Source organism: Manis pentadactyla, chromosome 9, assembly GCF_030020395.1.
Source record: "Manis pentadactyla isolate mManPen7 chromosome 9, mManPen7.hap1, whole genome shotgun sequence".
NCBI classification, from domain to species: domain Eukaryota; kingdom Metazoa; phylum Chordata; class Mammalia; order Pholidota; family Manidae; genus Manis; species Manis pentadactyla.
The window spans coordinates 57,018,757-57,030,819 of NC_080027.1; the positions used below are offsets into that span (position 1 = coordinate 57,018,757).

The window sequence follows — 12,063 nt, forward strand, 5'->3', positions numbered from 1 at the left end:
TTGCTTCTCCTCCCTCCAGCCCCACTGGCCCTCCCTTGGGAACTCCTCTGCTGCCAGAACCCTAGTCATCCTTCCAGGCTCAGCTCAGAAGCCCCCTCAACCATGAAGCTTGCCCAACCCTGCCTTCCTCTCTACTCCCAGAGTACTTACTTGTAACATTGTTTCATTTATTCTCTAAAGGAGTGGACAAATGTTCATGGAGCTTTACCACGTCCTTGCACCAGGACTACAGACATGAATAAAACCCAGATTCCAACTCTGTGGCTTTTCCCACCCATTGGAAGAAGTTATACAAATAGATGGGAACTTTACAGTATGATCTCTGCTGTGGCAGAGGTGTGAGGAGAGTGTGTGAGACCCAGAGGAAAGGTGGGTGTGGGGAGAAGTCCTTGGGAAGGAGGCTAGAGACAGTGGAGGGGGCTATGAGGACCCCAGATGTCAGACTGAGGACTGGGACCTTGTAAACAAACAACTAGGAACCAAGGACAGGTCTTGAGTAAGAGAGATTTAAATTTTTCCTGAGAAGGTAACTCCAGCTGCTTGTGGAAGATGCTGGGCATTTCCCCAGGAGTTGGGGCACTCTCATAGGCTCTAGGATGATTTACTGGTCTTGGCATGCAGATCTGCGTTCCCTCTACCCTACTGTACTAGGGACAGGGCCTGGGTCTCACCTGTGGCCAGTGAGTCTGCACATAGGAGAGGCTGGGTTAACAGTCATTGGGTTTACTAGCAAGTGTTGCTGGCTCACAGAATACAGGTGAGCTGGGGTCTCCCTGGCTTTGAGGGGAGCACTCTGAAGTAGCTCCACTCTCCTGAGTCCTCCAAGAGTCACTCACCCATCAGACAGGATGCCCTCTGCGATCTCACACACCAGGACAAAGAGCAGCATGAAGGTCAGGATCCAGCGGAGGTTGTGCCCTGGGAAGTGGAGCCATGTGCTGTGGTGGATGTGTACCTTGGAGCTCTGACTGCCCCATCCTGCAAGGAGAGACCCAAAGAGGTGGGAAGGCTGGCTCACCAGGAGGAGGGTGCCTGTCCCTCAGTAGGGTGCTAAAGCATCGGGTCCATGGTGAGAGTGAGGAACGTACCCTTTGTACACCTGTGCATGAGAATGCCTGAGTCTGGAACGTGAGAACTAAATGTCCGAGCATGAACCCTGGACCTGTGGAGGTGCACCTATGCAGGTACCCAATTTTATATGCTGACTTCTCATATGACTAATTATCATGTAGATAAACCACTTGGTTAAAAGCGTATGTGTAAATACTGGTACAATTTTTGATACACACACGAGTAGCTTGCTTATGTTTCCTTTCTATCCCTGCCTAATTGCCATTGTCAGTAACTAGCAGCTCTGCTTCTGCAGCATCCTCTTTTTAATTTTGTGACAATCCTTCCTTTCTTCCCAAAAGCTGCATATGAATTTTAAATTTGCTTTTTTTCTTAGAGTGAGTGAACATGTTTTGGGGAGGCAGGGGACCCCCTATGAGTTGACAGGGCTACTCAGCTTGGGAAACTCAAGGTCTTGATGAGAAATGAAGGGGACTTGAGTGAAAAAGCACACAGGATTATCCAGGCACTAGTGGCGCCCAACTTTGCAGAGTGCTTTCAATCAGGGGCGTTGGGGGCCTCTGGGGGGTCTCTGCCAGTGGGGGCTGCTCCCCACAGAGCATAAGAAGTTGCACTCAGGAGTTACGCTCTGGAGTGGGGTAGCCGGGCCAGGAGATCCAAGTCCCTAGCTCCTGCCTCTCCTCGCCCTGGGAGAGTGCCGCCCTGGGACTGTAGGGGGCTACTGACCACCGTCTGAATTTGTCCGGGGAGGCACAGGAGTTCCCTGGGCCTCGATCCCGACCTCCGAGGCTGAGGCTGCACTCCTCCCTAGGCCTAGCTGCGGCTGACCCGAGGGCGCCTTGGGGTTGGGGTGACCCAGCTCCCTACGCGGCACCACCAAGGGTGCAGCCTGACACCCTCGCCCACCTTTACAGTGCGTTCAGAAACCTCCGCTTTCCCCTTTCTTCATCCCAGCTCTGGCCCAGTGGCGGCAAAACTTGGGGGTTCCGCTGTGTTTGGTGCGGGTTCAGGGGCACCCGGGGGAGTGAGGCGATGTGCGGGTGTGCGAGCGAGGGGACCGCGGGGTAGAACACCGGGCAGGGGACCCCGGGAGGGAGACGAGCGGAGTTGCGGGGTAGGCAGGGGCCGCGGAGCGGTGCGGCGGGCAGCGCCTCCCCTCCTTCCCCGCGCCTCCGCCCGGCCCTCCGCCGCCGCTCCCGGCGCGCGCTCACCGATGAAGAGGATGGGGAAGGTGATGAAGAGCAGGAAGACGTGCGGCACCACGTTGAGCGCGTCCACGAAGCAGCCGTTGTTGAGGACGCCCTGGTCCACCCGGTAGGCGGCTGAGTGGTTCTCGCTGCCGCAGAAGGCCAAGGGCATGGCGGCGCGGGCTCGCGCTCCGGCTGCGGCTGCAGCCGGCTCCACGCGCCTCTCTCGCCTCTGTCCCTCGCTCTCCGCCGCCGGGCGGGCGGTCAGCCGCACCCCCGCCCGCCCCCCCCGCGGGCCCCGCCCCGCCCCGCCGGCGCTCCCGCTTCCCCCACCCTGTCCCCCTTTGCACCTGCGGGGCCCCGGGGGCGGCGGGGAACGCACTGGGCCGGGCCGCGCTGGGACCCGCCTTCCAGCTGCGGCTTCCCACGTGCCCAGAGGTGCTAGGGGACGCTTTGTGAGTCCCTCGATTCGCGCGTGCGCTGAAAGGGGGAAGGCAGGCGCGGGGGTGGGTACCCTCCAGTCTGGGTGGGAGTGTGGGGTTGTGGAAGAGAGGAAGAGTGTCCTTGGGGGTCTGGAACTGGCACTGTGCGGGTCCTGAGAGTGAGCTCCCTGCCCAGGGTCTGAGATGTGGGCTCACCAACGCATGGCATGGGTGGATGTAGTTAGATGGGAGAGTCCTGGTCTGCAGAGTGGAACAAGCTCTCAACCCTTTTGGATAAGAAAAGCAGTGAGGAACTAAGTGCCCCTTGGGGAGCACTTAGAATATTTGCAAAAGTGGTCCCAGCCCAGGGCGCTCAAAGCATATCCAGAGCTCTCACAAACTGGATCTCCCAATGCTCCTGCTAAATACAGGTTATAATTCCTCTTATTTTTCTGATGAGGGAACTGAGGCTCAGGGAGGTTACAACACTGACCCAAGGTCTCATCGCCAGCAAGTGGGGAAGCATAACTTGAACTCTGCTCCTCAGACTCCCACTCCCACCCCACACCCATCATCCTCAGGCATGCATCTAATGCACAGAAACCTCCCAGCAACTGCAGGTAAGTGGGTAGCATACATCCTGGCCCATGGCTGAAAAAGAGGGTTGTGGAATGGTATCCAATGACAGCAATGGGAGGCAGCCAGGAGGGCTGGAAAGAGACACTATCACTCTAGGCTGTATTCTTAACCGGACACAGACAGGCTTAAGGAGTTCAAGGACCTGGTGAAATTGTAGAGACATGTTACGCCTTCCTACACTTTGGGGAGATTCTTACAGGTCTGAGGTCAATAAAGTATATGTCCTACGAAGGAGAAAAGAGAAAGTGGGATTTTAGGTTCTATTTTAGAAGAATTTCCTGAGTTAGGGATATGGAGCATAAATGCGTATGTACACCAAAGGAGGTCCTCTTCAGCTCTTTTCCCTACAAGCTTCTCTGACGCTGTTCTGATCCTGCTTTGAGACTTGCCTTTATAGGACTCTGTCAGGCAAGGCCTCAGCTCCATCTCAGCTCCTGGGAAAGGCCAGGGCAGAACCAGGCACCAGGGCAGAGGGCTGGTGGAGTTGGATGAACAGACTGGGGAGGGCAGGAGCTCAGGGTCTGAAGGGCTCAGATAGTCTCTGAGTTTCAGGAATCTTTCTGAGCTGAAATATGTTTTCTGTACCATCAGTAGTGAAAACATGGTGGCAGCAAACGGCCAGCACCAGCCGCAAGAGTTAATTAATCTAGGTGAAAGCATCTGCTGAAAAGGTGATTGCTGAGTCCACATAGCCAAATGGGAAGAGCTTACAAGATAATGTCAGATGAAAAATGAGGAAATAAATTGTGTGTTTCCTATGATTACAGCCATATTAAATATGTATGTCTAAATGCAAGCCTGCAGGGGAAGGTCAGGCTTTGAAATGGCTGTAGGGTTGGGGTGGTGTGCTATATATATTAGTTACCATTGCTGTGATTACTATTATTTTTATCACCATTCTCTTTCTGTAGAAGGAGACAACTTAGGATCAGAGAGGTAAAATGATGTGCCTTTGGTCACCTAACAAAACTTTTGTTTATTTAATTTGGTTCCAAGATGTTTTCAAACTCCCTGCAATGTTGCCATTTGTTTTTGTAGGTACAGTTCAGTTTTCACACTTTCAGCAATGCTGTTTTCTCTTCTGGTAGTAATAATACATGTAGTTTCGAAGAGTAAGTCCCCAGGCCTGGCTCCACCACTATGTGATGTTGGACAAGTCATCATTCTGTGCTTCAATTTCCTCCTTTCTAAATGGGGAAGATGATAATACAAACCCCAAGAGATTAAGATGAGATTGGGGGTGTAAATCTGCTTTCTAAGTTGGGAAGATGGTCCAGGCTGCTTCATCCTTAGGGGGCCCACGCAGAGGACCTCCTCAGTCAGTGAAGGTTATCCAGTGGGCTTTCCCTTCCTTGGCACTCAGCACATAGTGCCTGGTACAGCCCACACACTTGCCTCTTCTGGGCCATTTACAATTTTTAAAAATGGTAAAATTTTAAATTATAGTCTAACCCAAGCTGGACCCAAGTGTAAAGGACTATTCAGGGATCATCATGTGGGACTAAGAGAGTGTTAGGGCTGGAGGCTGGAGGGAGGCACTGTATTTGACATCTCTAGCAAAACCTGCAGTGTGTCTGTTCATGAATTCCACCCTTACCTACTTTACAGTGAGGGTACCCATCCCACTGCCCACCATGTGGGTACCAGAGTCATTTTGAAAGTGTGGAGTCAGGTGCATAAAGAAGCATGAAAGGACTTATCGTGGATCGGAATCTTGGAAAAACCTCAAGTGTTCTACAATAGAAGGCATATTAAAAACAAACAAAAAATAGGGTATTATCCATATTGTGAGGTAAGTACAAAGAATAAGGTTATGTTTTATATATATACTGACACGGAAAGATGTCCAAGGCATAGATGTAGAACAGCCTGTGTGGCCAGAAACCATTTATTTCTACAACAGAAACAGACAAGGAGATACACTTGTCTCTATGGGGAGGTTGCTTCTGAAGTCGGAGGTTGGAGGAGTGAAGGCACAAAAGAACTTGCTCCAGGTGCAGCACTCCCCGTGTGAATTCTCAGCCTTCTTCCCTGCAGAATGGAAAACCTGGGGTAGATTTCAGGGACCTGGATTCTTGCGGCTCCCTGTTCCACTGGGTGGGTGGGGCTCAAGCAGGCTTCTTGCCTCTGGCAGGTGAAGAGTTGGCACAAAGCTTCAAAATAAGTCTCTTCCAGCTCTGATGTTGCTCAGGCTTTAGTGCCCTGTCTATCTGGCTGACCAGGTGGGGCAATGACCATGGCAGGGGGCATCATCAGGATGATAATGGTGACACAACAGAGTGGGGTGTTATTTTAGGAAATTGACCCTTTCAATAATCCCAGTCAATAGAGAGCTGGTTAAAAGCAAATAGAAAACAAAAATCATGGTATTATCTATAGTGTGCAACAAGTTTAGAGAATACAGTAGGGACATTTCTGTGGACTTGGGAAGATGTCTCTACTCTGCTCCCCTTCAGGCAGATGACTGTGAAGCTGTAGCCAGATAGAAAGCAGACAATTGGTGTACAAGCCTGTGTCCACAGGGCAATTTAGAAGGCTGCAATCTAAGACACTCAATCACTAGAAGAGAGGATTGAGTTTTAGACCAAATGTCATGGCTGGGACCTGGGAGGGAAAAGTCATTCTCTTCCACGCCCAGCCTGTCCTCTGTCAGGAGGAAGGAAGAGAGCACAAGTTCTTGAGAGTAGGACCTGTGCGCAGTCTCCCTGCCTGCCTGCTGTGTGGGAGGGAGGGGGTGGTGGGGAATAGTCACGCAGCAAGGGAAAGGTTGTATGTGGATTGTGCCAGAAAATCTATCTAAGGGCTGGTTCCTGCCAGGGCAGAGTCACCAGACTGACAGAAGCAGGGGACCCTCAGCCATAATTGTGCGGTGGGTGATGCACAAACAGGATGGACCCTCCCCACTCTCTTGGAACTGCAGAACTAGAATGGCAGGGAAGGAACTCTAAGAAAGCCCAATGTTTACATTTTCTGCCAGCCTGGTGGAAAAAGGGCTTGACATAGAAATTAAAGAAAGTTCTTATTCTTGCCAAACTTTTGGTCCAAGATCACCCTCACTAGAATCACATGATGCAGAAGGGCAACTCCATACATGGTCTAGTTGCTCTCCACTCTTGAAGCTCTCTGAGGTCAAACTCAGCCTCTCATTGCATCCTGCACGGGATCCAACTCCCCAGTGCATCAATTAAAAATGGAGGCTTTCCTGAACTCTTCACGGGTAGGTGGGAAGGCACGATTCCCATGCTTCACAGCAGAACTTAATGAAACCTCCCATTTCTCTACCTCAAGGTCTTTTCCCTGGTGTGTTATTGTATGTCCCCTCTTTCTTTCTTACACACAGCCTCTTTTTAAAACATGCCCCTCATTCCCCAGAGCAATTCAGCATTTGCCTTCAGGTTACATACCCATTCAGGGGCTCTGAAGCAAGCCTGTTTCCTTTCCCAACTGCTGACCATTCTCAAATCTGCTCTCTTCCTGGACAGATTAATGGGGGAGAGAGGGAGAGAATAAGATTTTCTCCTTTTTGTTGCTCCAACATTGGTTGAGTGCTTAGTATATGCCACACACTTTACCTGTTTTATATCTCAGAGCAACTGCCTAGTAGTTACTGTTCTCAGAGAAAGCAGAGGCTTAGAGGAGTTAAGCCCTTTTCTGAAGATCACACAGCTGGGAATTGGTAGAGAACAGAGCCAAACCAGTTAGACCTGTCTTCAAAGCCTGTGTTGTTAACCACTTCCCAAAGGGATGCTGAGGGTCCTGAGGGTTTTTCTGCTCCTGAGACTTCATCAACTTAAGAGGGCATGCAGGCCCCAAAGAACCGAGCTTTGGGGAAACCTGCACATCTCAGCATTGGGCCTTTGCTCTGGAACCTTTGCTCTAAAGGAACCGCCCAGCCATGGCATTAGTCACTGCCATCAGTCAGGGGCCAGATGAGGGGACTGGAGTGTAAGGGGCCCCCCTGGGTGGGGCCTCACTCTGTGGGTGAAACAGGCACACAAATGACCTCCTGGTGATTTGCTCTGGAGACAATTTCCATGAGTGATGGGGGTGGGGGGGTGGGATGGGGTGGAATGACTGTATGTGAGCTGCCCAGGGATCCCATAAGGTGTACTGGCCTGCCCTCTCTCCACCCGAGGCCACACTGCAGCAGAACCTCATGTGGGTTCAGCAAAAGAGGCTGCCTCTCTCTGGCACAGCCTGGCCCCTGACAGGCACCTCTGGCAGGCACAGCACAGCCTCAGCTGTCTGGGCTTGGAAGGCCCTGCCAGAGCTGGGGCTGAGGCCCAGTGAGGGAGCTGCTGCTCAACAACCTGTCTTCCGCTCAGTGTCCTCTCCCCACCGCCAGAGGAACCTCAGCTCCTGTCCCCTGAGCAGAGGCTCCTGGACCCAAACTCTATGCCCGGGCAGTTCAGATCCCCGCTCTATCCCTGGCCAGCTGTGTGATCTTAGGCAAGTAAAAGGATAATCCCTCCCTCATGGGTCATGGGTGTGAGACAGCCTGGCACACAAGAGACCTCATGTTAAGCTTTTCCATTTTTAGATCGGTTGGGACCTTCTTGCCCCAAATCCCAAGTCATTGCTCCCCATCCCACCCCCACAGTTCCTTGAGATATAAATGACATATAACACTGCATAAGAATTTAAGATGTACAATGTAATGATTTGATATATATATCTACATACACACATATATATACAGAGAGAGGGAGAGGATTACAGTAATAAGTTTAGTTAACATCCATCACCTCACATAGTTTTCTCTTTGCTTGTGATGTGAATTTTTAAAATCTACTCTCTTAACTACTTTCAAATATACATTCCAGTCCTGTTACCAAGAGACTTGCCCTAACTCACACAGCCAGAGAGACGCACAGCCTAGATGGAAACCCAGGTGCAGCTGGTCTGGAACCCTGTGCTTTCTCTGCCAGTGGTTCTCAAAGTGTGGTCCCTGCAGCATCCCTGGGGGATTTATTAGAAATGCAGATGCTCTGGCCAGCGCCAGATCTCCTCAGTCTGAAAGTTGGTGGTGTGGGGTTAGAGTCCAGAAATCTATTTTAACAAGTCCTCCAGGTGATTCTGATTCACAGGGTGTTTGAGAACCATCACTTTTTACCACATTGTCTTCTGATAAGGAATTATATCTGGTTGTCCCTGCCCTTAGGGGCTTATGGTGTCCTTGGGAAAACAAGATGAACATGCATTTATTTAAAAAATTTTTTTAAAAAGGTGATTAGGCTTGGAGAGGCAGCCTGCTGGAAACATTAGGAAAAAAAGGTGGCCTTGGGGGATGCCCCATTCCATACAGGTCAGTAAGGGGAAGACCGTCCAGATGGGGAGGGGTATCGGTGTGTGTTAAGGCGGGGAAGCTGGAGCAAGGCTTTCCAGATGCAGTGAGTGACCCAGTGAGTCTGGCTGGGTTGAGGCATGTTGAGAGGAGTTGGGGGAAATACTGGGGGGCTGGATTGCTGGTGCTCTGGAATTTCCAGCTAAGGGGGTCCCCACATGGATTCTGCTTCCTACAGATGGCTACTGTTCACATGACAGTTCACATTTAGGAAGTGCCTGTTGTGTGTGTCCAGCACTGGGCAATGGAAGCTAAAAACAGTCTCCCTCACCCACTGACTACCTACCTGCTACTCAGCTTTCCACACTGGGCTCAAATGTCACCCCTCCATGAAGCCTTCTCTGACCCTCCCATAAGGCTGGACACTAACAGGCTCCTCTCTGGGCTCTCGCAGCCCTTTGTGCAGCCCGTCATTGCCATGACCACCAGGATTGTGATGATTCATTTGGGGGTCTGTCTGCTCCCCTGGGCTGGGAGCAGCTTCAGCATTGAAATGGAGTATTCTGTAGCTTTGGTGCTGGCACAGAATAGGTGCTCAATGTCAGTAGATATTTGTTAAATGAATGAATGAAGGTGGAGAAAGACAAGTACCAAATGATTTCCCTCATTTGTGGAGTATAACAGCGAAGCAAAACTGAAGGAACAAAACAGCAGCAGACTCACAGACTCCAAGAAGGGACTAGTGGTCACCAAAGGGGAGGGGTGGGTGGGGAGGGAGGGAAAGGGGATTGAGGGTATTATGACTGGCACACATGGTAAAGGGGTGGTCGGAGGAAGACAGTGTAGCACAGAGAAGGCAAATGGTGACTCTGTGGCATCTTACTACACTGATGGGCAGTGACTGCAATGGGGTATGAGGGGGACACGATAACATGGGTGAATGTAGTAACCACATTGTTTTTTCATGTGAAACCTTCATAAGAGTGTATATCAATAGTACCTTAATAAAAAAAATGAATGAATGAGTGGATGAATGAGTGAATGAATCAATCAGTGACAATGTTCACCCATGGATGTAACAGCTGTGTGCTTGCTCAGCTCAGTGAAAATCTGATATCTATAAATTGGATTCACCTTTCTCATTGATTAGTTATACCACTGAGAGGCAGTTTCTTTGTCCATTTTTGACAGATTGTTCATTCATTTCCTGGCCTATCTTTATTGAGCACATATTATGTGCTAGGCCCTTACTAAGTGCTGGAGATGGAGCAGTGAATCCAGGGCCTGCACTGAGGGAGTTTACTGTTTAACCTTTTGGGATTTCCTAAGGCCTCATTATTAAGGTTTTTGTGTTTTATCCTAGTCGTCACTCTTTTGTGAGAGTGGATTTAACCTCTTTTGGGTCAGAGAGACTTTTGAAAATCTCATGAAGGCTTTGGACCATTTCCCTGAAAGGAAATTCAAATGCTGGGGTTCTAAACCCCCACTAAATCCATCCACCAGGAAGTGCGGGCCTCAGGCGGCTGCCGGGTGGATGTCTGTTGGCTGTGTTGAGGGTTTAGAGCTGCTTCTGGCCCTGCTCCTGTAAGGAGCCCTAGCCTCCTGAGACTGGGAAATGTGTGAGATAGAAAGCTCAGCCATTTTTCCTTTCACTTTCCCTAGAAGTGTTCTGCCCTTCATGTGCCATGAGAATTAGACCAATAGCCATTTGTCTAGATAATTGCTGTGTTCCAAAAGGATAACACAACATATCCAGCAAATCCTCTTGTGGAAACAGGCCCCAAATAATTTAAAGCAGAGTCTTGAAGAGATATTTGTACACCTATGTGCACAGCAGCATTATTCATAGTATTCAAAGGTGGAAGCAACTCAAGTGTCGATCAGTAGATGAATGGATAAGAAAAAGGTGGTATATCCATACAATAGAATATTATCATCCATAAAAAGGAAGGGCATTCAGACACATGTTACGACGTGGAGGAACCTTCAGGACATTATGCTAAGTAAAATAAGCCAGTCACAAAAATACAAATGCCGTATGAGTCTACTTATATGAGATACCTAGAGTAGTCAAAATCATAGAGACAGAAGATAGAAGGGTGGTTGCCCAGGGCTGAGGGAATGGGGGAATGAGGAGTCACTGTTTAATGGGTGCAGAGTTTCAGTTCTGCAAGATGAAGAGTTCTGGAGATGGATGGTGGTGCTGTTTGCACAATAATGTGAATGTACTGAATACCACTGAACTGTGCACTTAAAGTGATTAAGATGGCAAATTTTGTTATGTGTACTGTACTACAATTTTTTTTGAAAAAGGACAGTAAAACTTCTGTTATCACCCCCAAAAGGGCCCAAGTGCAGGTCCCTAGGTCAAGCCCCTAAGGTGCCAGGAAGACGAGAGCACTGTCTCTCTGGGTGTGCAAGGGCCAGAAGTGTAGGGGGAGAATCCACAGTCTTTTCCATCCCTTCTCAAAGAGGCAAAATTGTTTTTTCTTCCCCTTTCTGGGAGGGCAGGGGCACAGCTGTCTCTCTCCTGTATATAAATGGAGAAAATCCCTCCCTATGGAGTGTGCCACCACTCATGTAGATTTTTCCATCTGGTTTTTGATGCATCACCCTGGGGTAAGGTCTGGAGCAATAGGGGGAGAGGGGATAACATACATGTCATTACTGCAAGGTACTTGACAAGAAATCGGTCTCTGTTCTGGAATGCCTCATGTGCACATTCACGATAAAATTAATGAAGAATATTAAAAACCTAACATGTATACACACACACACACATACACACATACACAGCTGGTGGCCTGTTGGGGGAGCAAGTACTACTTCCCTAGAAAGGGAAGGTGCATGGAGGACTTTCTGCACTTAACATGCTAAGAGGGGTGACGGCTCCCCACAGTTGTCATAAGTGTGGGGGGCACAGAGACAGGATATAGAGAACAACTCTACCTCAGACTCCAGCTATGGGAAGTAGAGGACCCCAAGCTTCTCTTCCTGTAGCATCTTTCCCAGATTTTTTTAAAAGTTAACATTAGTTTGAGATCTGTTTTATAAGTACTTTTTCTAAGAACTGTTTCTAAGAACTTTTTCTATATTCCTTTTGATTCTCATAATTCTATGAAGTAGGTACTATTTATAACCCTTTTATGTAAAGTTGAAGAAATGGCAATAGAGATTAAGTAATGTGCCCAAGGTCAGAGTTCAGTTCTCATTTCTCAGGACATCTGGGGAACACGTGTTGGAACCCCTGTACCCCAGCTCTCAGAATTCAGTGGTCAGCACGGACCTCTCATCTCACCGCTTCTTGTCCCCACATGGCGGCTGAGCACCTAGCCCTGGCAGCTGGGATTGTGTGAGGGCTCCACACACCAAGGGGTTAGCCCCTGGCCCCGAGAGCCACGGGTTCCTCACACAGTAACAGGGGGAGCTAAAGGGAAGAACAGAGGCAAACGAGGGAGGG

General features: G+C 49.6%; 1 protein-coding gene across 8 annotated transcripts in view; it reads right to left on the bottom strand.

Moving 5' to 3' along the window:
* Positions 1–2,564, bottom strand: part of ABCC8 (ATP binding cassette subfamily C member 8) — a 73,225-nt gene extending 70,661 nt beyond the window's left edge. For 7 of the 8 annotated variants that reach the window (XM_057507433.1, XM_057507435.1, XM_036888133.2 and 4 more), the window contains exons 1-2: positions 2,283–2,563; positions 837–978 (exon numbers count right to left, since the gene is read on the bottom strand). In XM_057507433.1, the coding sequence (XP_057363416.1) occupies positions 837–978; positions 2,283–2,430 (290 nt within the window). In that variant the 5' untranslated portion in view covers positions 2,431–2,563. Of the gene's footprint in view, positions 1–836; positions 979–2,282 lie in introns of all 8 variants that reach the window. The other variant, XR_008999245.1, reaches the window with a different exon arrangement.
* Positions 2,565–12,063: the final 9,499 nt, after the last annotated feature.